Here is a 27,958-nt window from a genome sequence, read left to right as displayed (position 1 = left end):
TAAACCCGATTGCTCTGGTCTCGAGTCACATGCTTTGATAAGTAAATATGGCGGACGAGGACCCAAACACGAAAGTTGAAGGCGAAGACGTTTCTGCAAAAGAAGAAGACCCAGACGCTACGGAACTTGAGCAAGATGATGTCGCCAAAAATACCGACGAGGTCCAGAAGGACAAACCCACAGACAGCTCTTGGTCTGCGCCTATTTTGTCGTTTGCTCGTAAAGCGACGGAGACGCTGAGCATCGGAGTGAATCATTACAGCGCGGGGTTAAAGGGATCTGACACATCACAACACACCCCTGACACCCCTGATCCCATTAAGACAGCAGGTATGACACCTGTTCCGTAGTTTGACATTTAAATAAGAACGTTCACTGACTGCACGTACTTACTAATATAACTAGTCAATAACAGAACTAACAAAGTATAACGGTATTACCATATATTTGGACACTTGGGTAAAGTTGGTTTTATATTCGCACATTCGGACATCCGTATTCAATAGTCTTGTTAATCACACTACATTGGACATTCAGTGGACATTCACAAGTAAATATGCCATTAAAACAATACTTGCCTATTTTGATCGACTGTGAAAAATGTTGCAAGTTGACAATCGTTGGTTGTCAATATCATGTCGCTGCTTAAAATTCGCAAACATTAATTTATTGCACATTTATTGGAAAGTCTGAATTTATCAGAAGTCCGAATGTGCGAATATAAAACCAACTTTACCGAAGTTATTTGGACATGGTACCAGGGTATTGCCATGATATTGTATATAAACATACATGGAACTCGGTGCCTTTTACTTGGGTAAAGTTGGTTTTATATTCGCACATTCGGACATCCGTATTCAATAGCCTTGTTAATCACACTACTTTTTTTATTTATTATTTTTTTTTTTATTAATGCCACAAACCAACAACAATACAATGAGATATATCATTTAAGTAAAAGAACAAAAACAAACCAGCAGCTAAAATAAGGTGAAAAAAACAATGCCAGAGGACAAGAAAAAAAAAAAAAAAAAAATTTTTATATATATATATATATATATATATATATATATATATATATATATATATATATATATATATATAACAAACAAAAGGAAAAGGGTGCTACTTTATACATCATATCTGCTTACAATTTTATGAGCTCGCATTGCCTTTTTACTTTTACAATTATGCAAAACAGAACAATACAGTTTGAAATCATTTTTAAAGCAAAAAAAATTTGGCTTGGAGTCAGACCACTTCATCTTATGAATGTGAAACTTTCCCATTAATATTAACAATTGTATAAAGTATGCCTTTTCTTTCTCAATCCCATGATCATTAAAGTGTATCATTATATCAAGTCCACTCAATTGCAATTCAATGTTCAATTTTTTCTTAACTAAAAGCTCGACATCAATCCAAAATATTTTTGTATATATACAATGGAAAAATAAATGAAAAATAGTTTCTTTTTCACCTTTACAGAAATTACAAGAATAATCGATATCTAATTTAAACCGTTCTAAGACATGTTTCACTGGGTATATTCTATGCATTATTTTAAAAGAGACTTCTTTTACTTTATTATTAACATAGAATTTATCCACTGTTCGCCAGGCTTTACGCCAATTCACATCCCCAAACACAGAAGACCAGAAAAAACGAGCTGGAGGATAAAGAATATTATTAAGTATATTTCTAATATAATTATTTGAGACTCTATTTTGTAAAATATTTGTATTACCAATAAATATTTTACACTTGATATCTGTAAAATTTAGATCTTCCTCCTGTAGTGCATTCCTCAGAAGGATCAATCCTTTTTGGGGAATTGCATCCAATACAACAGCAAACTCCTTAGGTCTAACTGGTATTTTAAATTTATTCAAAAATTCTCTGTAAGTCAATACATTTCCATCATTATTTAAAAGCTGACTAACTAATATAATATTGTTTTCAACCCAGTAATCAAAAAAAGAGATTTATTTTTGTATAAGACGTCTTTGTTGTTCCAAATATAATATCTCCTAGGTGAAAAGTTATGCTTATATGCCAGTGTCCATGCCATGAGAGCTTGTTTATGAAATTTTGCAAGCTTAACCGGTATTTTTTCAATTGAATAATTACACTTTAATAAAAATGAGAGGTCACCCAATTGCTTAAATAGATAATTGGGAAAGGAGTTCCAGATACTATCTTTATCTTTTAAATATTGAATAAGCCAATTTATCTTAAATACATTGTTTAAAGCATCATAACTCAACACCTCTAAACCACCATGATCTTTGGAATTGCATAAAATTTCTTTTCTCAGATAATGAGGCTTGTTTTTCCAAATAAAGTCAAAAAGCATTTTATCTAATTGCTTGATAACTTTAGGGGGAATGTCCAATGATAATGACACATATACTGATCTGGATATTCCTTCAGCTTTTGACAAAAGCACCTGCCCCTGAATTGACAAATCCCTTTGTAACCACATATTAAACTTTTTATTTGTTTTGTTAATAGTTTAAACTTCAATCCAATTATTACGCAAATATTCATCTTTACATATAACAACTCCAAGATATGTTACTTGATTTGCAATTGGAATATTACAAAGATTAGTTAAACAACAGTCTTTAAGAGGAAACAGAATTGACTTATTCACATTCATTCTTAGCCCTGATACTTCTGAGAAATCTTTTATGCATTTCACTGCTTTAATAATTTCATTCCTATCTTTCACAAATAAGGCAGTGTCATCTGCAAATTGACACAGCTTGAATGTTTTTCCTAACGCTGTAATTCCTTGAAAATTCCTTTTTTGATGTGAAGGGCCATTATTTGTGTTGCTAACAAAAACAAAAATGGCAAGATCGGACACCCCTGCCTAATCCCTCCACTTATTTCAAATCTACCAGATGTCCCCCTTGCTAATTTTACAGAACTGGTACATCCTTTGTATAGGGTTTTGATAGCTTTTTGAAAATAACTGCCAAACCCAAAAAAATCAATTGCTTTAAATAAAAAGTTGTGTTCTATGGTATCAAATGCCTTATGAAAATCAATAAAAAAAGATAAAACTATCATCTAATATATATTCATTGTAGTCTACCATATCTAGGATCAATCTAATATTATTACTGATGTGCCTTCCTTGAATAAATCCAGTCTGTTCCTCGTCTATAATATTTTCCAATCCTTTTTTTAGTCTTTTGGCAAAAATTAAAGCAAATAATTTGGCATCATTATTTAGTAGACTAATGGGTCTCCAATTTTCTAAATTCAAAATATTTTTGTTTGGCTTTGGAATTAATGTAATAACGCCTTGTCTTAAAGAGGTGGGCAGTTCCCCCTTTTCAACAGATTCGATGAAGACGGCTAACAAAAAGGGCGCTAACTTATCTCGAAACACTTTATAGAACTCACTAACAAGTCCATCATTACCTGGAGAACGATTATCTTTAAGATTGCCAATACACTCTTTAACTTCCTCCAATTTTAAATCACTATCACAAAACAATTTAAAATCATCATCAATAACTTTGGCTTTGTCTACAACACTATTCAGAAAGTCATTCAGATCAGCAGATACAAAATTGGAAGTATACAGGTCTTTATAAAACTGAGTAACAAACTGTGATATCTTTTTTCCATCCTCTGTGACTGTATTATTAATTAACAATTTACTTATAGAAGTCAATTCACCATTTCTTTTCTCCAAATTAAAGAAATATTTTGTATTTTTTTCCCCCTGTTCCAACCATTTATGTCTTGACCTGATAAATGCACCCTCTGCTTTTTCTTGATAAATGTTATCCAATTGTACTTGTAATGATGATATGTCCATCAGTTCCTGTGTGTTCAAATTAACTTTACTAGACAGGCGCATTATTTCTTTTATAAGACTATATTCTTTTTCTCTTTTAACTGAAGCAATCGATTTCCCCATTGAAATTGCTAGGTTCCTAATTTTGTATTTCATTATTTCCCAATTTTCCCCATAAACATTCATTATTTTATTGTTAATCACACTACATTGGACATTCAGTGGACATTCACAAGTAAATATGCCATTAAAACAATACTTGCCTATTTTGATCGACTGTGAAAAATGTTGTAAGTTGACAATCGTTGGTTGTCAATATCATGTCTCTGCTTAAAATTCGCAAACATTAATTTATTGCACATTTATTGGAAAGTCTGAATTTATCAGAAGTCTGCGAATATAAAACCAACTTTACCCAAGTGTGCCTTTTGTGTCCACAGTAAAAATAATGATCTTACTGCCTTAAAATGTTGAACAAATATAGCATTTTTAAACCTGTCTTAGTCATAAACAACACCAGCTGAAGAATTTTGATGTTGATTGAATTTTTTTTTTTGGAGATTTTACAGCATTTTGAACCACCACATAACACCATTTTTCTTATGTCCCCAGGCCTGTGTAGTCCATTTCACGATAAACACAAATACTGACTATACATGATCCCCCCCCCCCAACTGTTTTACATTGTTGGCAATATCACTAAAGATTCTCTATAATGTATATATTTTTTTCAATTATTAAATTTATTTTAACAACTATAATCAAGGCTTTTATCTTTTTCCTCAATTTATTGTCCACCCTCTTATTTTGGACTACTTTCCCTTTAAATGACAGTTGGAAAAATTAAATGACATATCAAAAAGCTGTCATCACTTTTTTTGGAAAGGTGAGTGACGTCCTTGATTATTTTAACTTTTTTTTTTTTTTTTTTTACCAATTTTTTCTTTCAAACTTGATGTGGTCAACTTTAGTACACCCACCCTGTTAAGGGAAATATGAAAAAAGTTAATAGAAAAAAACATTTTTAAAATTATAGTTTTAAAGACCATACAGTTCATTATTTGATAAACCTATGTTAGCTTGTTTTTGCTCAGACACAGTGCATTGGCTGATTTTTAGATCAGAATGTCCACCCTGTTAGTGTCCACCCAAGAGCTAACAGAGTGAACGTTGAGAGTGTACATAGTGATTGTGAATGTAATTTATGTTTAAAGTTGAAGAAGTAGTGCATTTAAAGTTCACTGGCAATGTTTTACATATTGTTTCCCATCTAAATCCAGTTCAAAATAAAGTAAAATTGTAACCTGTTGTACGTGAGCGATAGGAAATCAAACATCCATCCATCCTTTATTCCACTTGTCCACCCTGTTATCAGGTTGTCCATCCTGTTAAGCAGTTTTTTACAATAATTTCATAAAATCAGCAAAAGAAAATAGGCCGTAATTCAGTGACAATGAAATTTTACTAGAGTATCAATAATGTAGTACTTTACAAAGTAAACAAAAATGCCTTTAATGCATTTCTATCTGTTCCTACAGGGTGGACATTTTTGATCTTCCATTTAATTTATTTTGTTTAATAAATGGTTCAATTTGTTTACCAGAATATATTTTTTAATTGTTTTACATCACCCTATCATGACTACACTAAATAAATAACCCTGAAGTGTGACATGAGTATTTAAAAATAATATCGCATTTAATGTCATAATTCAGGGGTTTTCAGTCTTTGATACCACAGGCTCCCAAATATAATCATCCTTGTGTGAGGAGGGACCCTTATCTGAAAGTTTTAAAAGACAGCTACTGCATCTGTTGTCTGTCATGTACAAATACCCAATCCTACTGTGAAAAATGTGTGTGTATATATATATATATATATATATATATATATATATATATATATATATATATATATATATATATATATATATATTAAATGAAACGTGGAAAAAATTTATTCCGTTCCCAAGTAACGGCCGATTATACATGTACATGGGTGAGTTCCAGAGATAACGACCGATATCTCGGTCTGGGGAGGGCCCAGCGGCTCGGAACCGTTGAGAGGGGGGTCCCCGGGGCTCGGTTCTGATGGGGACCCTGATCTGTTGGGGCCGTTTTCTTCACGAATGGTGTTGCTGGAAGCTCGGGCCCGGGTGCATTTGAAGGGGCCCCACGAGACCTCTCATCAACCCGAGTTTGAAGGTCCTATAAGGTCCTATAAACTATAAGATCCTATAAGATCTTCAAATAAGTTTTTAATTTATTTCATTTTACACTTTTTCTCTTGTAAACTTTTTTTATAGACCATCTAGCTCTTCCTTGATGACCCTGTACCCCAGTTTAAAAACCCCTTTTGTACTTGACCTGAGAAAATAATGCATTTGCTTTATGAGAAATATGAAACTGCATGAATAATAATTATACAGTGTACTAAAGTAAAAGTAATTGAAAATATAGCATGCCAATCTACTGCTGACACTGCTTGAAATGTCACATTAGCCTCCCAAATACTAAGGTATATGAATATAGTAAAATTTCAATACTACTGTATATGACAAAGAACCATGATATAACCATTTGATACCATCAAACCACACTAGTACAGTTTTGTAACAGAGGCCTAGACACCACAAAACCATTAAAAAAAAAATGTCAAGGTCCAAATTATTGCATCAGACAGGTTAATCTATTCATGACTGAATCCTTGTAATTCTTATATGGTTTATTCTTATTCAAGCTTTAATTTAAGCTGCAACATTTTAATACAGTCAGTGTTATTTGATTCAGAACATGTTTAGTAACCTACATCTGTAGCTTCTTTTTATAAAATGACAATATATGACATAATTGTTTTCAGGACATTACAGCATACAGGAAATGCATAATGCACCTGCTTCCTGACTCCAGCAGGAACTTCCCCTTCCCCTTACTGTAATATCTGAGTCATTGTTTTGCATTTGCACTTAATTGCACTGATTCACCAGTTAAACTGACCGATAGTGAGCTTATTAGTCCTGCAGATGCCACAGGAAGTGTTTGCATATGTGTTTCTCCATTTGTGTTTTTTCTGATCTGTCCAGCTGTGAAGGATCCCATGGTGGTAGAGAGGTCAAATCTCCTTAGCATGATGAAGCTCAGCATTAAGGTTCTGATCCAGTCCTCCCTCAGTCTCGGACGCACGCTGGACTCTGAGTATCCACCTCTGCAGCAGTTCTTCGTGGTTCTGGAGCACTGTCTTAAACATGGTTTAAAAGGTGAGATGGGACATAAAGTTTAAAGGGATAGTTCACAGAAAAATGAAAATTATCCCATGATTTACTCACCCTCAAGCCATCCTTGGTGTATATGATCTTTCAGATGAACACAATCGGAGATATATTTAAAAATATCCTGGCTTTTCTAAGCTTTATAATAGTAGTGAATTGGGCGATTTTGAAGCCCAAAAAAGTGTATCCATCCTTCATAAAAGAAATCAATAATGGCTTTCTGATGCGAAGCTGTGGGTTTTTGTAAGAAAAATATCCATATTTAAAACTTTATAAACTAAAATAACTCGCTTTTGGCAGACGACCGTAAGCATACCTTGCAAGTGGACTTGCGCCACAAGAGTAACCCCTGATGTGATGTAGGAGTAGTGTAAGCTTAGACACCTCTCACGATTTGAACAAATAGGTCTGGGCAAAACTCAAGCTCCTCTTATATCAAATTCTCCAACATTTCTCTTTAAAATTTCTCATTTTAGACTTCTAATTCATTAGCGGTCTTGTGTTTCTTATGTGCTTTCTTGTTCATCATCGCGTCATGCATCGAGTCAGGGGTTACTCTTCCGCCGTAATTCGATGCATTCAACCGTTTGCCGGAAACAAGCTATTATGGTTAAAACATGGATATTTTTCTTAAAAACCCATCGCTTCACTTCAGAAGGCCTTTATTACCCCCCTGGAGCAGTATGGATTATTTTTTTATAATGGATGGATGCTTTTTTTGGGCTTCAAAATCATTCCCCCCATTCACTACCTTTATAAAGCTTGGAAGAGCCAGGATATTTTTAAATATATCTCAGATTGTGTTTGTCTGAAAGAAGATACACCTAGGATGGCTTGAGGGTGAGTAAATCATGGAATTATTTTCATTTTTGGGTGAACTAACCCTTTAACTCTTTTCCTCACCAGCATCCTTAAACAAGTTGCCAGCCACGGCCAGCAATTTTGATCACTTTCACAAAACTTTCATGGCCCCTAGAATATTTTGTTGTATGAATATTTGAACATGCAATATCTCAAGAGCTTGTGCTTAAAAAAAGAATTATTCTACCTTCATGCATTCTGTAACATTTTGAACAAAAAGCTGAGAAAACTGTGTTTTTGTCAAAGACTACTTCCAGATCGGAAGCTTTTGTAACATTATCTCTACCGAGACATTTATAATGTTGCATTTATAAAGCTTTATATTTCAGATAAATGCTGCTCTTTTAAACTTTCTAGTCATCAAATAATCCTGAAAAAATCATTTTATACAACTGTTCTCAACATTGATAATAGTAAATGTCTCTTGAGCAGCAAATCGGCATATTAGAATGATTTCTGAAGGATCATGTGACACTTAAGACTGGAGTAATGATAATGGTAATGATAAAATACAGCTTTGCCAACACAGATAAATAAATGGCATTTTAAAAAAATATTCAAATAGAAAACAGTTATTTTAAATTGTAAAACTATTTCACAATATTAGTGTTTTTGCTGTATTTTGTATCAAATAAATGAAGCCTTGGTGAGCAGAAGAGACTTCTTTTAAAAACATTAAATATCTTATCGTTCAAAAACTTTTATTTTATTTTATTTTTATGGTTTTAGTTACCCTGCTTCAGAGTTTAATAATATTTTTGGGGGGGAGAGAAATGTGCTTAATTGTCAGAAAAACATAAAGGCTACATTTTCTTAATAAATAATAAAGTAAGAACTAAATATGTTCATATGTTTTGTGAAATTAACCAGCTTTTATGGCCTAAATCCTGCATTGCTTCTGTTTTTCCAGTGAGGAAATCTTTCATTGGTCAGAATAAGTCAATCTGGGCTCCTCTGGAGTTGATAGAGAAACTGAGCCCTGAGTCAGCAGATATTGCCACCAGTGTTCGTGATATGCCTGGAATCAAGTAGGTGCCCATCATAGGCGCATGTCTTGGATATATGTCTGAATCAGTGTAATAGGTGTGTGCATTTGGTATTTACATTCATTAGTATTTGTGTTGTTTCAGGACAGGGCTCGGTCGTGCTCGAGCGTGGCTGCATCTGGCTCTTATGCAAAAAAAAATCGCAGACTACATGAAGGTGCTTATAAATAGAAGAGACCTTCTTGGGTAAGAGCAGTTAAGTTATTGAAAAATAATCTTCAGTATTTAGTCCCTTGTACAGAATTTATTTGATATCATACAAAAAGTTGTAGTGTTTCCCAAAGTAAATTCCTGCTCTTTTTCTTTCTCAGGGAGTTTTATGAGCCTGGGGCTCTTATAATGGAGGAAGAAGGGGCTGTGATTGTAGGGATGCTGGTGGGTCTGAATGTGATTGATGCCAATTTATGTGTGAAAGGAGAGGATCTGGATTCTCAGGTGAAACATACAGCCATTCAAACCATGCTGCCAGATGTGCACTTTCACACTGACACAAAACACTGCATTCTTGTTGCTGCAGGTGTGCGTCATCGACTTCTCAATGTATCTAAAGGATCCGCAAGCAACTGAGACCACGCAAGAGTGAGTGTGTGATGATCATTTAGCAAATACTTTAATCAATTATGTGTCTAAAAACAAGTCTTAGAAGACAGTAATTTTGTTTTAAACTAGTGCCAGTATTTGAATTTTTGATATTTAAAGACTTTCCACAATGTTCAGTAATGTTGACTCTTTCCGACTCATTAACTACTAACAGTGATTCAAAAATGACAGCCATTCTTGACCAGAAGCACTACATAGAAGAACTGAACCGGCATCTGAGCTGCACAGTGACGGACCTTCAGGCCAAGATGGACTCGCTGGAGAAGACCAATAGCAAACTCATTGAGGAGGTGAAAACATTGTACACAAAGATACTTTCGCGTTGTTTTTTATGGACTTTATGGGCCTGTTTACACCTGGTCACATGCAATTTCTCTGATCGGATGACTATCAGGCTAGATGTAAATGCCCTCCTAAATACTTTAATCCACTTTAGGAGGTGGTTTGAGATGCACTGAAGACGAAACCAGAAAAGTGTAAATTTATCTGGTTGTCGAAACCAAATTTGTGAATTTTACCACTTTTACTAAGTGTTAAAAAATAAACACGTGTGAGCTTGTTATTGGCTATATGACATGCTATAGCTAGATATGATAGCGCTACTGCAACACACATCACAGCAGATGAGTAGCTGATTATCTCTTCAGCAAACTGACATGCAAACTGCCACAAATGAAACTGAAAATAAGTTACACACTCAAAAAACAATCATCTTTATTTAAAGTAGTGAGACTAAATGATCAGTGCTGATGGCGCTCTCTCTCCTATTGCGATATAGCTGATGATCAATAAAATGCAGCTCATATCTGTTGCTTTTATTGATGTGAACTCCTTTAAATTTACATTTAGCGTGGCAATTGAAGATCAGATTTATATTTGTTTTGCGGAGACACATTTCTGTGGCCAAGTGTAAATGGAACCGTTTTAAAAAATCAGATATCTATCCGATCAATAAAAATACATGAATTGACCAGGTGTAAACAAGCCCTATGATGTGCTTTTGCATATTTTAATTTGTTGCTTATAATTCATGCACACTGTAAAATACAGAATTAACATGAAAAGACATTTTTATTTTCTTTGTCTTGTATACAGCTTACAGCAGCCACAGACAGAATCAACGCTCTGCGTGAAGAGCAGGAGCAACTTAAACAAGAAAATGCAAATATTCTTGAAAATAGTCAGAGGAAAGAGGAGGTGAGAGTTGCAATAGAAATGTTGTATTTTAAAAACACTCTGTATGAAATCATTTGCAAAAAGCACTAGAAAAAAATGTGAGAAGCATGATTTTGCTTCTTGAACTGCTAATGCTGATAGCCTAACAATAGGTTTATCACTAATTTAAGACATGTATTATTTTGTCAAGTCACCTTTATATTGCACTTTATACAGTTCAGATTTTCAAATCAGCTTCATAGTGATAAAAAGGAAAATTACGATCAATTTCTTAAACTTCATCAAATATGAGACAAATTCAAATTCTGCTATAAAGAAACTCTAAAACGACAATTGGGTCATTATTCAGCTCAAGTCAGTCAGTGTTGGTTCAGTTCAATAGCTGTGTAAAGTCAATCAATTATAAAATAAGTTTAATTCAACTACAATCAGCTCTAGTGTCATCATCCAACTCAATTCAGTTCATGTTTTGTCCTCTTCTGAGTGTCAGTGCAGTGCAGTCAAATCAAAAACCCCAACTAAGAAAGCCAAAGACGACAATCACAAGGAACCCAAAATCCAGCATGTGAAATGGAGGGAAAAAAAAGTAATTCCAAAAGAAAGTTACCTGCCAGCTGGCCACTTTTATTTACTAAGCAAAGCCATATTTGCCTCACATGTCAATTGTTTTTAGGTAACTCTGCAAGACAGCCAAGTGGAGCTGGAAACATATCGGCAGACACGTCAAGGTTTGGATGAAATGTACAATGTAGTTTGGAAGCAGTACAAGGAGGAGAAACGAATCCGGCAGGTAAAAATGTAAAATAATCCAGCTCTGAGTGTACAATTATTTTTGATTTTTATTTAATATTGTATCGGATGTATATAATATTGTACAGAGCCAATCACTTGCAATGTTTGTCCAATCAGGAGCTGCAAAAGGAGCTGGAGTTACAGATCGGTCTGAAACAGGAAATGGAAGTTGCCATGAAACTTCTGGAAAAAGACACGCACGAGAAACAAGACTCGCTGGTCGCACTACGACAACAACTGGACCAAGTCAAGAATCTCAACATACAGATGTTCAACAAAGCACAGGTGTTACTTTTTTTTTTTCTTTTTTTTTTGTCTGTACAGCATGTTACTGGAATGGGATCACTTGTAACCAATTGAAATGTATGACTTTTCATCTGACCCATAAGGAGTCAGATCGAGTGGCCCAGAAAAAAGTGGAGGACATGCTACAACTGGAAAAGAAGATGATCCAGATGGAGGCTTCCATGAAAGAACTGGAGCAGAGGTGCCAGCACATTTAAGGAATAATTCACCCAAAAGTGTTCCAAACCTGTATGACTTTCTTTTCTCCTTGGACTTTGGGAGAACGAGTCATACAGGTTTGAAACTGCATAATGACAGAAGTTTCATTTTGGGTGAACGTTTGAGATATGTATATAATAATATGTACTTTTTCAAAACCTCATAAACATGAGCGTTTTCTTCTCAGGCTTCAAAATTCAGAAAATGTGCGCAAGAACACGGATGAAAGTCAGAATGAGCTGAGATCGGAGATGAAAGGGAAGGTGAACGCTCTGCAGAAGCGTCTCACTGACCTCGACACGCTCAGGTAGTGTGAATTTGCCTCTGTAAATGTGCTTTCATAATTTCACCCCTCAACATTCTTATATTCAGTTGTATCAAATTTATGGCCATAAAAATCTTGCGTATCTTAAACGGTATAAGAATTATCATTCAAGTGCTCTTAAATTTGGGGACAAGAAAAAAAACACAACAAGAATCGCGATATGGCCTTGATAAATTTTGACAATGTTTACATTGTGATGTTTATATCATACCTGCAAACACAGTAAGACTAAAGACCAATAAAGGACATCCGGCTTATCATCCTGTTTTCTTATCTCATCTTACAAGCCTGTACGAACAAAAACATATCCAACCTTTTGGACTACGGATAAAACCACGTTACAAAATCTCGAAGCAGATCTAAGCATACTGGAACAAAACACACTTCTGTAAAATCCCCCTTTGTAAATTCAAAAAAACAAAAATAATTTTAGATTTAACAAGAAACAAAAAATCTGAAACGCCCAAATAACTTTAACAACAACTCCTTTATATCAGAGAAATGTTTCCATCACATATACCTATATATATACTGACAGATCAAAATATGAGGACTGTGTATAATCTGCATTTGTAAACAACCACCAAAAAAGAGGAATATCCATCCCTAAACATAGCTCAATTTTTACAGCAGAAGCAAATGCTTTCATTTTGGCATTGGACTACATAAAGATGCTTAGAGACAGGACTTTGAACCTGTATTTCTCTTTTGCAGTGTCATCCCTTAAAAATGATCACCCAGCACTTGTAATGATTTTTTTACAAACTGCTTGAAATAGAGGGTCATCAATTTAATATCTGGTTTTGTTGGGTACCTGGACACTGTGGAATCAAAGGAAACAAGGAAGCAGACTCTGCCGCAAAACAGGCATTATCAGCAAACCTCGAAATTTGCACAGTACCTCCTATGTATCTTAAACCAATAATTAATTCCTATATTAATAACAAATGGCAAACAGAATGGGATCTATATACTATGAACAAACTCCATGAAATCAGCACCAATGTTGGAAGAAGAATTTTCTATCAGTTCTCAAACCGATGAGACCAGATTGTTTATACCCGTTGCAGAATAGGCCATTTTAGGATGACACAAGTTTTTAATAATAGGAGAAGATCCACTAACACATTCTTTTTGTCAAAAGTCTTTATTATTGAAGCATGTTTTATTAGATTGTGCTGGTTTTAACCCTGTTTTTTAATTGTTAACTCTGATTTTTTTTAACAAAGTTAAACCAAATATAGTTTGAGTTTAAAATAAATTAAGCAAAAATAAATGGTAAAAACCTGATATAGTTTTATCATAAGTTTTTCTTGCCATGAAAGTAGCCACAGATGTTGGCATGGTGTTAACAAACAAACATCATAGCTTTAAACTTGTCACATTTCAGCAGATTTCAAGAATGCTTATTTCGATCTACCGACTGAATTTATACAAACACATATACACATACATACATAATCATTTATAATTTTGATTCTTATCATTTAGATTTTAATTCTTCAAAACATGTTTTAAAGTCTGAAATGGTTTGTGAGCTTTAGCGTTTTATAACCTTTTTGTTTTCGTCAAATCCTCTATTATTTGAACTTTAAGGTTTTTTAAATCGTTTTTTCAGTCATTGCATGGTGAATGTTACCATAGATCTTTCTCTACCCTGCCTAAATGTTAATAAATTATTTGTACAGGTCTTAACGGTCTAAAGCCCTAAAGCTGATTAAATGTAAAACCCTGCAGATACCCTTTCATTAGACTCCATATTGTTGCTGTTCTCTCTTTTTACAGGGCAGGCCTGGAGTCAGAGCTCAGTGTGGAGAAAGAACAGCGGCAGAGCCTGCAGAGGGAACTACAGAGAGAACAGGACAACAGCGCAGAGCTGCGCACACAGCTGCAGCAACTGCAGGGCCTGCAGACGGTCAGATACACTGCTGCTTCAGCCATAAAACTAACCAGTACAGTCAATAAATGGCTTTAAAATCTACAAAATAAATCAAGAATGAATATCTTTCTATTTTGTCATGAATAAGTCATGCTTTGATCTAGAATTCTGCATCTTTGTTTCTGCAGGAGCTGCTTGACCTTCGACAGGAGAAGAAACAGCTCCAGCAGCTGTGTGAGGAGCAGGAACAGGCTCTACAGGAGATGGGACTTCATCTAAGCCAGTAGGACAACTCTACTCTCATTTCTGTCATACCTTTTGTCTGATAACACACACTAGTCTTACACCAAAACCCTGCTTTCAGGTCCAAACTCAAGATGGAGGACTTCAAAGAGGTCAATAAAGCCTTGAAGGTAAAAGAGCTTCTTGCAAATTCACCTTTATTCGGTTAGTGGTGCTTGCCAAGTATTACTGTTTCCTTTATTACACTTTGCTGTGTAACTCATCCTACCCATTACCCACACTGCTACTGAGGTGATGTTTCATCATTGAATTTGAATGAACTATAATTTTTTTATTGCAGTGTATTTTACATTAAAAAAATGAGGATTAATTTTTTGGAAATTTCCTGTATGAATCCAGCATATCAGGTTTCTCAGTTTGTTTCTATATACTGTATATAATGTTCAAAGGTTTTTGGTTGGTAAGATATTGAAATGCTTTTGAAAGAAGTCTCTTATGCTCACTAGGGCTGTATTTGATCAAACCCCCCAAAACAGTAAAAAAAAAAAAAAAAAAAAAAAAATAACAATATTGTGAAATATTATTGCACTTTATATACATACCCCAGTCTTCAGTGTCACGTGATCCTTCAGAAATAATTCTAATATGCTGATTTGCTGCTCAAGAAACTTTTTTTTATCATCAATGTTGAAAACTGTTGTGCTGTTTAATGTTTTTGTGGAGGCTGTGACAATTTGATGAATATAAAGTTTAAAAGAACAGCATTTATTTGAAATAGAAATCTTTTGTAATATTATAAATGTTTGATACATTTAATGCATCCTTTCTGAATAAAAGTATTCATTTCTTTCAAAAGTAACTTTCAGTATATTCCAATGGTAATTGATGTGATTTCTGTTCAACAGGGTCAGGCCTGGCTAAAAGATGATGAAGCTACACAGTGCAAACAGTGCCAAAAAGAATTCTCAATCTCTCGGAGAAAAGTGAGTGATGTTCCATTCTGTCAATCACTATATCGCAGTCCTTTGGCAAATAACTCAACTCTTGTGTTTCTGTCTGAAGCACCATTGCAGGAACTGTGGAGACATCTATTGCAACAACTGCTCCAGTAATGAGTTGGCTTTGCCCTCGTACCCCAAACCTGTCCGCGTATGTGATGTCTGCCATTCCCTTCTGCTCCAGAGGAGCTCCATTGCCTCCTGACAATGTTTAACTTATCTGCTGATCATGTGTGAAACTACAGGCCAACTCTTAATTTCTTTGTATTTTTAACACTTATGCATTAATATCTCGTGACACCACTGGCTTCTGTTTGACTAAACCTTTTGATTTTTGCAAAATCATATGCAAAGTTTCTTTGACAGGAAGATGCTATGATAATTAGAAACGGTAACATTGATATGACTGTATTTATATTGGTAGTCTCCATTTTAGGGAGCGAACTAACACTTGGAAGCCTTTCAGATGTTCACCAAGAGTGAACGCAGAAGAATAATCTTTTTGGTACTCTTCGTGCTTTTTAGTCTTTAGTTTTGTCTCCTCTTATCAAAATAGGTCTGAATCACATTTGTAAAGGTTTTGTAAATTACTGATTAGTGGAGACATGGAATAACAATTATAATCTTTATCATGTCATTTTTAGCATATGTGCTTGTACTATAAATATTTAATCCACAGAATGTCTCTCAAAAACACCACTACCAGAGCTCATATCAGTCAAAATGGGAGCCAGTTATTATATAAAGTGGGTATGTATGAATTATTAAAGAAATGTATTAGCCATTCATAAACTATCGAATGCATTTGCATAATTATGCATAATTTGTGAACTTGAAAATTTCTTCTGCTTGTATCATGAATGAGACTCAAAGTCTAATTGTTTTTTCCTTGTCCAAAGTATGCAAGACTAAAGAGCAAATGGATTGTATTTTCTCCAACTTGTTTTGCTCATACAAAGAAATATCTACATTTTTTTACAAATTTTTTAAGGCTCTCTAAATACAAAATGTATATTTTAGATTGTATGACAGTTTCCTGTGTTGTACCCTCTCTTGTCTCCTGTTCTGTTCATAAATCTGTAATGAAGTCTCTGGAGATTTTATAGAATTGTGTATGGTTTAATAAACACTGCCTTGAAGTATTAACCCATCTGTGAAGACATAAGGAATCAAGACATCTGTCCATTGATGCACTACACTGAAACCACACGTGATACATTGCTTGGGGGGGAAAAAAAGCAAATGCTTTTCCAAATGCAAACAGTAACATGCATCTAAATGAAACCCCTTCACTTGTAACCATGCTTTAAAATAATACAAAACTTTTCCCCCCTAAACTTGTACACTCTTTTGAAACTTTCGGCCTGGATTAAGCATTAAATACATGCAAAACACCTTTGCTGGAGCGAAAAGTTTAAGATATGATGTGCTACATTCGCTGACAGAGTGAAACCTCCATGTGCAAAGACGTCAACCTGTACTAAAGGCTTTGATAAAGTTGGCCCACTGTGCCCTGCAATGAGGAAACAAAAATCACCTCTTTTTATACTCGACTGTAAACATATTTACAGGCACCTCTCCAGTGTGATACATGGGCTGTCACATTTCAGCAAATAAAGAACTTCTCTTCAACATAAATTACTAACTCTAGTTAAATGATTTTCCTCAACCATGTCAACAGGGAAAAAGAAGTTTGCTTGTGTAAAGCCATGAAACAACTTAGAATGGAGCAAGGAACAAACAAACAAACAAACAAACAAAAGAGGACACTGTTTAAATTAAGGTTTGTTGTAGGTTATAAACCAGCTATGAAAGGCCCCAGAGGCTACATTCCCCAGCCTCCCCCCATGCCGCTGTTGAGGCCGTTCATTCCCATGGATCCGCGGCTGCCTCCGCCATAGTAACTGCTGCCCATTCCGCCCTGATTACCTGACAGGAGGGAGAAATACACATTTTAGGACCAGGGAGTTCTCAGTGCGAAAAAAAATCATCATGTCTGCTATGATTCTCAAGGCCCGGTCACATGACAAGTGATGCAGGTTTGTCATGAAGGATGATTTAAGGTTGTAAAACCTTAATTTCAATTTCACCACCATGAACACCTGTTGAATTGTTTGGCAATTAATAACAGTGATTTAAAAAGTCAGGTGGGGTCAAAGGTGAAACCGTTTGAACTTTGAGTGTAAACATTACATCATTTGACCTGCGTGAAATCCTGCATTGACAGAGGTCATGTGATGGGGCCTTCAGTGATGCGTCAAATTCTACCCCACTTGGACCCCAAAAAATTCCATTGGCTGGAAGAACTCCCTGGAAATTCTTTTTGGAACCCAATTATTCAATTATTAATCGCAAAATGCATCATGTCGATCTTAACCAGCAACATGTCTCTAAAACATAACATCAATAAATATTTTTTTTAATGTAATTATACATCTTGTGTACAAATTATCATATATAAAATGGCAAAAAAAATTTTGTCTCTTTGATTTGGTTGGTAAGCGAACCACTCAGCAATCATAAGCTTTCACTGAATTGTGCTCTCTGTGTTTGACATCCCTACACCTTAGTTTCATGTAAAAATCTCTGAATGTAATGTCGAAGGATACACATTACATACACATTATATTTTAGGTATCACAACAGAAAGATACTACTGTAGTCAATGTAAAATCCAGACAAACTTTATTAAAATTATAATATTTGTATTGAAGTACTGTTTAATGGTGATTGTATTTACCTGATCATCTACAACAGGATAACACGAAAGGCTTTTTAATCAGGCATTACAAACAGCTACCCTTAGGGGTCCAAGGGCGATAGGATTTGGCATGGAACCGGCTAGCAGAGCTACGGAAGAGCTGACACTCACTGTAGTCACTGTAGCCCCCCATGCCACTCTGGTTACCATAACCACCGCTGTAGCCAGAGCCCATCTGTTGGCTGCTGTGTCCGTATGACGACTGGTTCCCTGCAGAGCAACAATATTGCATCTCCTAATAGCTGCTCAGTAAGAGTTACTCATTTCTGAAGAAGAGGTAAAGAGCTCTTACCCATACCGCCCATCATTTGGCCACCATATCCTCCGCTTCCGCCCCCTGCCGTTGAATTTAGGAACAGCTCCACATAACGATGCTCTGCATGACAATTAGTGTTGTTAATTAGACTCCAGGGGCCGTATTCACAAAACATTTTATCTTACCACTAAGAGTTCTCCTAAATAGCAGTAAAAGTTCTTAGCTAAGAGTTTTCTCTTAAAACCTATTCACAAAGCTGCAGAGACAAACTTTTACTAAGGAATAGACTGAAGTCTTAAGCTAAGAGTAAGGGCGGGGTTGATCTCGTTTCTATGGAGTATACACACAGTGATTGGCTGAAGTCAGCGATTGTTTCCATATTAAAATAATGGTTTTAAAATGCAAATGTTGCCCTATTCAAATAAATATTTTTTTAATAAAAATGTTGCCAAAGTCAAAATAAAATGCCATATTGTTGCCATAAAGGTTTTAAAATGTAGGCTAAGTGTCACGAATTAAACTAGTATATACAGTTAATTGTCCGCCTCTTGGATGTCTTCATCTCAAGAGAATGCAGAATTCAAGCGACAAATTACATTTTATAAACAAAGTTTGGGAGAAACACATTCGAACAGTCTTTCTAATCAGCTTGAGAGGAGGAATATATACACAGATGAGAGCCGACTCGCCTATAGTTACTTTGACAGTTTTCTGCATCCCTCCGCCACCCTGTCCCTCACTCTTGGCTCACTCATTTTTTTTTTTTTTATCTATTCAATCATTTGTAAGTGTGAAACTTTTGCCACAGGTAATCAGACAATATTTATTTATTTGTTAAAGATTTTTTTTGCCGTCTCATAGATTCAAATCTATAAATCAAAATGTACTGCATTTATGAAGAAAAGGTTCAGCACCCAAGGCTCTATTGCTATTGCCTCAATGGTGTAGGCTACAGTGTCTTTGGGTGGATTAGGACTGTTTGTGATTTGGTCTTAGTGACTTGACTACTCCTAACGTTTTACAGACTTAGGGGCTAGTTTTAGCTCTAAAATGCTTTGTGAAATACTCTTAGAGCAAAAATTTAGGACTCCTAAAATTAGGACTGACACGCCCATTATTTTTAAGAGTTTCTCCTAAATCGGCAAGTTAGGAGCTACTTTTAGCCTTAAGATGTTTTGTGAATACGGCCCCAGATTATGATCTATCATAATCTATCATGTTTTAGTAAGGTGTTCAGTTTGCTTCAACAGAAGAATTCAGACATTCAAGACACATTAGCAAAACCTGAACTTAATGAATATCATTTGATTCCAATATTTTGTCTTTAGCTACGTTCAGACTGCAGGCAAAAAAACTCAACATAGATTCAATTTTTTTCTTTTTTTTCTGATCTTTTCAATTCTGGTTTGCAACATATGTGGTCCTACATCAGATACAGGTTTGAGGTTTTGCAATGCAACCTCTGAAGTCTGAAGTCATATCGGAAGTCATGTAACTTTTACGTCTGAGATCAACTTGATGGGAGTCACTCCAAAGTTTGTACATTCTGGTAGTTTTTTTGGTCACTGTGAATATGGAAATTTGCAGCAGATTTAGTCAGTGGAGGGACAGTGAGCTGTTATACGTATTACAGTGACAGTTCTATACAAGCAAAGCTTGAGGGAAAACTATATGAGAAAAATATCTCTAAATCTCATCCTCATCTGCATATTCCTTATCGCCTTTGCACAAATTTGCAGGCTTCCATGGTGGATCACCTTATAAATGAACATGTATGACCTATAACATTTGTTATTATTCTTTTGTGGGTTCATTACAGTACTGTGGCCAGTTCACACTCAATTCTGATATTGATCACATTTTAAAAAAGAAAGAACAGCCACATAAAGAAATTGGATGTAAGGCCCTGTTTACACTTTTAGCCACTTCCAGAGGTAGTCGAAAATGCATTTGACTGGATTGCTTTCGTAGTGTAGACGCTCATGTGGTCGAATGTGTTCAAACAGCCAATGACCTAATGCTTAAACATTATGGGAAGCGCACTAGCCAGAAGGGAAAGCTGCTGCTCTCTGTATGTTTTTCTGTCGTCTCTGGTCAAGTTCATATGTAAATTGCATGAGCATATTTCGTCCATTAGATCAAAAGATCTGAAAAAGCCCATAGATCCTCCCCTCGAAGAAATCAGGACAAAAGCGGACAAAAAAAAATTAAAAAGGTAAATGGGTATGTGTCTTCCTCGTCTACTTGTGATCCGATCTAATAAAATGCAGCTTAATACCAGGTGTAAACACAGGGCCTGAGTAATAAATCAGAATTGTGCACTAAGGCTTGCAGTGTGAATGTAGCTATTCCCGTCTAATACTTACGCATATTGGCTTTGTCCTTTGACATGGCAGCCACGGCGTCCTCATGTGTGGCAAACTCTACATCTGCCTCGCCCGTCACTCTCCCATCGGGACCGATCTCCAGGTGAACACGTACCGGGTTCAGTGGAGAGAAAAACTAGTGAGGACAACATGGAGACAGACAGTAAACTGGATGCTATATAATTTAACTGAAAAAATGCTTTGCATTAACAGACACAAAATACATAGTCTGGAAATAAACATGTATCTGTGAGTATAAGGACTCACATTATATATGTCTGTCTCAGTAGCTCTGTACGGAAGGCCTCTCATGTGCACACAGTGCCCTGTTGTGCTCTGAAATGAGGAGCTGCCATCTCCATAACGACCATCTTTGATTTAAATAAGAGAAAGAACAAATTAAAAAATCCTGATAAGCCTTTCACTGGCTATTTTACTTAACTGTGCACAAATATCTTTGTTATGCTTATATGCAGAAGTTGGCCGCTGCTGTTCCTTTCGTTTTGTTGTTTATGTTTATTTTAGAATTAAAGTTGTGTTTAATGGCCGCTTCCTTCCCCAAACTTGAACTTTGTTAGAGTTACGTTTAGGGATGCACCGATATAAAATTTTTTGGCAGATAACATTTTTTAACTTATATTTGAAATCCACTTACCGATATATTGGCTGATAAATCTAAATTTGTGATTTTACTTTACATGTAAATAATTTACATGTAATAATTGTCCTGATGGACTAGTGGCAGCGTTTTTATTTAGCGTGCAAGAGGTTCAGGGTTCTAATCCATCCATGCATGATTTTTTTTTTTCATTAAAACCAAAGATGTTCATCAGTGATTGTATATCAAGAGCAAGGACACGTTTATGTGTATTTTGTTTTGTGATTTCAACCTAACGAATAGTGAGTCTCTGCAACAGTTAAGCGATAGATTGAAGCGCTCATCCGTGTGAATCCGCAGTGTGCACGAGCGTCAAGAGAACACTGTTGCGCCTCTGACAACAGTGAAAACGAGCACTGAACATGATTTCAAAAACCACACATCCCAGCGCCAGATCGCCTATTATTAACACAAATTGATAATCAACTAGAGGTGTTTCTTTTGTAATTAGACATCCGTGCCACGAGATGTTTCAAAAAGTGGTGGGGACATGTCCCACCCGTCCCATCCGCAAATGACGCCTATGGTTTTATCCAAGACTCAGCTTACTGTATTTATAAAGTATAATTGAACCAAAAATGTAAATTCTGTCATGTACTCACCCTCATGTCATTTCAAATCTATAAGATTTTCGTTCATCTTCATCTGAATAAAAGCCTAAATTCAATTTTATGATGAACAGATTTACAATGAACATGTTTAAATTTGCGTGTGTGCGTGACCCACGAAAACAACATGAGTGTGAGTAAATGAAAAGAGAATTTTAATTTTTGAATAAACTAATAAAGTTTGGGAAGTCATTTTGACACGTTTTGCGATTATAACTGTCACTGATCATCTTCAGAGCATATGCGCATATGCGAACAGATTTACAATGAACATGTTTAAATTTGCGTGTGTGCGTGACCCATGAAAACAACATGAGTGTGAGTAAATGAAAAGAGAATTTTAATTTTTGAATAAACTAATAAAGTTTGGGAATAGTCATTTTGACACGTTTTGCGATTATAACTGTCACTGATCATCTTCAGGGCATATGCGCATAGGCGGCACTCCTCAAGCTGAAAGTGCAAACATAATTTAAAGCTGCACTCCCCGAAGAGAAAGCAATTTAACTTACCATATTGCGTTTTTAGTTTTGGTAGTATGATGATTAGAAGTGTTTTAGATGGTTTATTCTTAACATGCAAGTACATTAATAGAGAGAGAGGCGGGACATAGTGAGCACCAGGAGATACTGTGCGTGCGCTGCTTGTTTATGTAAAAGAGATACAAGGAATGCCTGCATTGAAAGCACGAGTGTACTGCTTTACAAAAAATGAATGTTTACAGAGTTTCAGTGACAGTACTACATTAAACTACTATATTTAATGTTGAAAATAATGTATAATGATGCAATGGGGGAATATTTGTGGCTTTAAGTATCGCGATAGTATTGTATCGTGAGTTCAGTATCATAAATTGTATTGAAACTAGTGTATCGTTACACCCCTAATAATTAGGTAACAGGGCTGCAACATTCTATTTACTGTTCTTTTGAACTCTCTATTAATCAAAAAAATCCTGAAAAAAAAAAAGGTTTTTTTAGAAAAATATTACACAGCACAACTATTTTCAAGATTGATAATACAAGCTTCTTAAGTGGAAAATCAGCATATTAGAATGATTTCTGAAGGATCATGTGACACTGAAGACTGGAGTAAATGATGCTGAAAATTCAGCTTTATTCAATATATTAAAATAGAAAACAGTTATTTAAAACTGTAAAAGTATATCATAATATTACTGTTTTTACCATATTATTGATGAAATAAATGCAGTCTTGCTGAGCAGAAGACATTTCTTTCAGAAACATTTTTTAAAAATGTTACCAACCCCAAACATTTGTACAGTAGGAATGTTCCAGGTTAAACATCATTAAGCTCTATCAGTAGCATAATATTGATAAGCACCAAAAAAAATGTACCTCCACCATAGCCTCCACGTCTCATTCTCTCAAAGGAGACTCCTCTGCCCATGCTGTTGTAACCGCGGCCTCCTCCTGGCCTGTCATAGGGGCCCGGTCTCTGCATGCCCATGACCTTACGCTGGGGTTCATAATGTGTGCGCACTTCCGCACGGCTGCTCTTGAAGATCTCTATATACCTAAGGACATAAAGGCAAAGTAATAGCACCAGGGTCTAGCGGCACAAGACAAGAGCATTCCTGCGTGCAGTATAAATAAGGCTGTCTGAAAACGGGTCTAATGAACAAACACCCTTAGTTAGAATGACTCTGGGATGACACTAATTAACAGTCAGCGTCTCCGTTCAGTGACTTTACGTAACAGTTTCCGAAAAAAAGAGACACAGAGAGACAGAAAATAAAGAACCCTTATATATTTAGTTTCATTCAACCCTTCATTATAAAGAACTTTTCTTATGGTCACCCGAAGGCGTGATGTGGTCTCATTGGACTGACACGCTGCTTTCGTTCTCTGCTAGCAAAGCACTTCAGACTGTTAGGGTTAACTTTGTATTACCTGTTTAACTGGGTCCTCATGATCTGAAGTCTTCAAAATGGCAGAAACACTGACAGATTCCTATTACATCAGGCTTAGTGCTGAGTGGCCATGTGATCGGTCAAGCAGGGAGGGCTGATGCCAATTAGCTAAATGAGGCTGATCTCAATAGACCAAATATTGGCGTATTAACATTGATCAGCAAAATGTTCACAGTTGAAACCCAATAATTTTAACAGGAATCTACCCAACTGGGAACTGACCAACAGAAAGCTCAAAGTAACTTGTGTGTGAGCAATTGACAGTATACAAAGGACCTTTTTGACTGTAAAATTTTGCTAATGTGGCCGCACTTTTAATGAGTCTGGCAGATATATCGATTCAGTTCCATCCCAAAATGCTTTGAATGTCCATGAAAATGAGAGTTAAGAGTGAAAATTCACTAAAGTTCTATGTCTAAGTTCAAATATCTGCAAAACACTTTTCCTCTTTAAAACTATAGAGTGCAGCTCAATGGTTCACTCAGCACCAAAAACAGATAAACTATTGGGCTTCATTTTCCTTGTTTTTTTATTTGTCATCAAATCATCTGTGGTCATGTCTTGTCATTTCTGCAGTGGATGATTTAATGAGGTGAACACCATAAGAAAAGCAACGTATCCAGGCAACCAACCAGCCATCCCCACCTGTGCCCTATTCTTTCCTTGTGTTTCTTTAGAGCCTTTTCGGCTATATCCTGTGAAGCAAACTGCACGAAGGCCTCCCCCGTACTCCTCCCCTGGAAGTCCACCGGCAATGTTATCCCATTTGGCACGATTTCCAACCCTTCAACCCAAGGACAGATAACCCCAGTGGGGGACAAATTAAGTCACAAGCCCATTAACAAGACTTTATATTTACTCTATGGGTTTCTCTTTATGTCAAATGAGAAATGATATTATATAAACATACCAAATGGGGCCGCAATACACTTGAACCTTTTCTGGCACAACTTATGGATAATTTGGTGCAAGAAAAAGAAAAAAGGGTCACTTAAATCAAATACCTATTGAGCATCTGTCTCAACCCATCTCTGTTTGTTTGGAAAGCCCCAATAAATGCCTAGATTGTTGTACACCTGTTTTAGTTCAAATCTAAAAACTACAAAAAGGGCTGAGGCAATTTAATTTAAAATGTACAATTTCTTATAACTACATTAAAGGGATAGTTCATTCAAAAATGAAAATTCTGTCATCAATTACTCACCCTCATGTCATTCCCAACCCATGAGATTTTGTCCACCTTCTTTCCAAACGCATTGCGGTTCTCTCTCGAAACGATTCTGAGCTTAGTTTTTAACAGCTGTACTCTGCTTGCTTCCAATTCCTTACACACACCAATTGAACCTTCTATAAAATAATAATTCATAAAGTTCAAAAATGTTGAAGCGAATTACATGGCTGTTTACATTAATCTTGCGTCATAAAAGCATTCTGAGGTGCAAGTACATTCTCAAACTCAGCCAAACGCATGAGTGCTCTTCTTCGTGAGCATTTGAGTGTGCGGTTTTAGTGTGAGGGTAGTTTTAAAAACTACCCTCATAATCGATTTGAGAGAGAATTGTGATGCATTCGGAAAATATCAAAATCGATCTATGAACTGGGATGCATCGATTTAGTGTCACAGCCCTAATCAGCGAATAATGTATACATCATTCAGTTTTGGTCGTGAAAGCTCAAGCATGCTTGCTTGAGGCACGAGAACCAATGATGTTCATTCTCGTGTGTTACGCTGCATGTTTGAGCTTCTGCAAGAACCAATGAGGTTTGTTCTCGAGAATGTTTATATGTGAATAAAAGCCTAACTTAAATCTGTTAATCAAATAAAGTATCGTGTCTCTTCAGAAGACTTGGATTAAACCACTCAGTTCATATGGATTTATTTTACGATCTATTTATGTACATTTTGAAGTGTCAGAGATTTGGGTGAATATACTTTCAATGGACAGAAATCCCTTAGGTTTCATTAAAAATAACTTCATTTGTGTTTCGAAGATGAACAAAAGCCTTATGGGTTTGACATGAGGGTGAATAAATGATGACAATTCTCATTTTTGTGTGAATTAACCCTTTAAAGGACAAAGCTGGATAAAAAGTGACCCATCTTGGTCCTTCTGGATGATCCAATTCTGGAGATTTAATACAAATTTCAACTAATCCTAACTTTAAAGATTAAATGACTAAAACTGAGCACTTTGATTAAAAAGTTCATTTATGTGCAAATGATGGTTTGATGAGCTAAAATACACCTTAGATGTTGGCATACTGTTTAATTGTGTGTAAAGTGTGGAATTTGAACTTCCTATCAAACATACCTGCAAAAAATTGGACAATTTCCTCCTTGCTGCATCCGAAGGGCAGACCGCGAAGCCTAACCAGGCCATCCCCTCCTGTGTCTGGGCAGTTCGGTCCGGTATGCTTAAGAACCCAGTCCATCTCTACACTATTTGATTTGAATACTGAAACCACAAATGACTCGATCAGCATTTTGTCATTAATTATTAAGGATCTTAACTAAGGCAAAAAGAGCTGCCTACCTTCTACATAACGGTGCCCCATAGTTTCACGATCTTTCTTCACTGCGATTTTAAGATCTTCCTCCGAATCAAACTCAACAAACGCCTCTCCACTTGGTCGTCCTTCCCGTGTGTATGTGAAGTGTATGCTTGTTCCATTGTTTGCAATTTTGCATTCTGTAATGAAATTTAGCCAGAATTAGTCAAGCCAGGAATAAACCATAAGAAGAAAATATGGAGATTTAAGCAGAGGCTGTTTTACCTGAGAAAAACCTCTGAACTTCATCAACAGAACAGGACCAGGGTAAACCTCTGACTCTCACCACAAACCCCTCTCCATCCGCCATGCTGGAAATAAAACTGTTTAAACACAAATTATAGGATAGGTGAATGTATAATACACTGCAGTATTACATGGACTAATATCTGTTTTAAAATGAGCTGTATTTCATAAAGTTATATGCATCTCAAATGGAGCATCACTGCATGGTAAACAACTCAGACATAATGCTAGCTATTATTAAACTAACGTTACCTAACTAATAAAAAAACTATTCAGTCAAAACGAAAAACCCAAAGAAGATCAATTTAGGCATAAAATAAATAGGTAATAGTAAATAGTTATATTTACATAATAAATGGGAAACTGAGAAAACGAAACTGTTAGCTTAGCAAGCTAGCTGCACCACATACCTTCTGATAAACCCCCAAAAGACGCTTCGTCTACTCAACCGAAGCCAGTTGATGTAATATATCAACCCCTTAATAAAGTATTTTACCACTTCTTATATATGTCTATAAATAAATAATAAGATAACACGACAAGCTGAACTGTGCTCGCGTATGAACTGTATGAACGGGCGATAAACGGCGCTCTTCACTGATCTAATGCGGATTCAGAAACTAAAAGAGGGCGTTTGTCGACACCTTCTGTTTGGGGTGTAAAAACGTTACAGCGCTCTAAATCTAACGTATATGACAAAAACATTTTTGTACATGACATTCGCTATGTGTATTTGTGCATCAAACCAAACAAATATGGGAAATTATGTTATTATTTACACAGGACTATTACAATTCGAAATTACACCTGTGAACAGTTTCTATTTATAATAATAAACTACACTACTTGAACCAATTTAAGATCAATAACTTTTCGTGAAATCACACAAACTTTAAGTTTAAACCTTATAAGTTTGTGGCTTTAAAGGACACTACTTAAGACTTTAAGTAGTGTCCTTTAATTTAAATTATTGGCAGAAGATTTGTAAAAATAAAATAAGATAAAAAGTAAATCTATTTCCCTCAAAGATCTGGCAACCCTGAATGGTACACCGCCTGTTTTTGTTGTTGC

General features: G+C 35.7%; 2 protein-coding genes across 7 annotated transcripts; one reads left to right on the top strand and one right to left on the bottom strand.

Annotated features, from left to right (window-relative positions):
• The first annotated feature begins 6 nt into the window (after nucleotides 1-6).
• rufy1 (RUN and FYVE domain containing 1) lies at nucleotides 7-16,655 on the top strand. Its single transcript, XM_048176919.1, has 17 exons — nucleotides 7-330; nucleotides 6,900-7,073; nucleotides 8,857-8,974; nucleotides 9,077-9,178; nucleotides 9,304-9,427; nucleotides 9,510-9,571; nucleotides 9,747-9,882; nucleotides 10,688-10,789; nucleotides 11,442-11,558; nucleotides 11,678-11,845; nucleotides 11,950-12,047; nucleotides 12,252-12,371; nucleotides 14,175-14,304; nucleotides 14,457-14,551; nucleotides 14,633-14,681; nucleotides 15,417-15,494; nucleotides 15,574-16,655. The coding sequence occupies exons 1-17, from the start codon at nucleotides 48-50 to the stop codon at nucleotides 15,712-15,714; spliced, it is 2,097 nt and encodes a 698-aa protein (XP_048032876.1). The 5' UTR covers nucleotides 7-47; the 3' UTR covers nucleotides 15,715-16,655.
• On the bottom strand, nucleotides 16,613-27,548 carry hnrnph1 (heterogeneous nuclear ribonucleoprotein H1). Of its 6 annotated transcripts, none has more exons than XM_048176924.1 (11): nucleotides 27,298-27,548; nucleotides 26,867-26,964; nucleotides 26,626-26,781; nucleotides 26,404-26,547; nucleotides 24,737-24,875; nucleotides 23,517-23,695; nucleotides 21,160-21,263; nucleotides 20,893-21,028; nucleotides 18,569-18,646; nucleotides 18,250-18,480; nucleotides 16,613-17,438 (listed from the first exon to the last, which is right to left on the bottom strand). In XM_048176924.1, exons 2-10 carry the CDS (start codon nucleotides 26,949-26,951, stop codon nucleotides 18,296-18,298), a joined length of 1,206 nt encoding a protein of 401 aa, XP_048032881.1. In that variant the 5' UTR covers nucleotides 26,952-26,964; nucleotides 27,298-27,548; the 3' UTR covers nucleotides 16,613-17,438; nucleotides 18,250-18,295. The 6 variants fall into 6 exon arrangements, with proteins under 6 accessions (XP_048032881.1, XP_048032879.1, XP_048032883.1 ...); XM_048176922.1 differs by having other exon boundaries at nucleotides 18,382-18,480; nucleotides 27,298-27,532; XM_048176926.1 differs by having other exon boundaries at nucleotides 16,613-17,442; nucleotides 18,382-18,480; nucleotides 27,298-27,531.
• Between the last annotated feature and the right edge of the window lie 410 nt (nucleotides 27,549-27,958).

This window comes from Megalobrama amblycephala, linkage group LG23 (genome assembly GCF_018812025.1).
Source record: "Megalobrama amblycephala isolate DHTTF-2021 linkage group LG23, ASM1881202v1, whole genome shotgun sequence".
NCBI lineage: Eukaryota > Metazoa > Chordata > Actinopteri > Cypriniformes > Xenocyprididae > Megalobrama > Megalobrama amblycephala.
Note: the sequence above shows the minus strand (reverse complement) of the source record. Positions and strands in the feature narration are given on the sequence as shown.

What these genes read in the sequence shown, in the direction of transcription:
- rufy1 (XM_048176919.1), top strand. Translation starts at nt 48, where the DNA reads ATGGCGGACGAGGACCCAAACACGAAAGTTGAAGGCGAAGACGTTTCT. An exon ending in ATAGCAAACTCATTGAGGAG is followed by an intron (nt 9,883 to 10,687) that starts GTGAAAACATTG and finishes TCTTGTATACAG; the next exon opens with CTTACAGCAGCCACAGACAG. An exon ending in ATAGTCAGAGGAAAGAGGAG is followed by an intron (nt 10,790 to 11,441) that starts GTGAGAGTTGCA and finishes AATTGTTTTTAG; the next exon opens with GTAACTCTGCAAGACAGCCA.
- hnrnph1 (XM_048176921.1), bottom strand. Translation starts at nt 26,951, where the DNA reads ATGGCGGATGGAGAGGGGTTTGTGGTGAGAGTCAGAGGTTTACCCTGG. An exon ending in AAAGGACAAAGCCAATATGC is followed by an intron (nt 18,647 to 20,892) that starts GTAAGTATTAGA and finishes ATTGTCATGCAG; the next exon opens with AGCATCGTTATGTGGAGCTG. An exon ending in CCAAATGATGGGCGGTATGG is followed by an intron (nt 18,481 to 18,562) that starts GTAAGAGCTCTT and finishes GTTGCTCTGCAG; the next exon opens with GGAACCAGTCGTCATACGGA.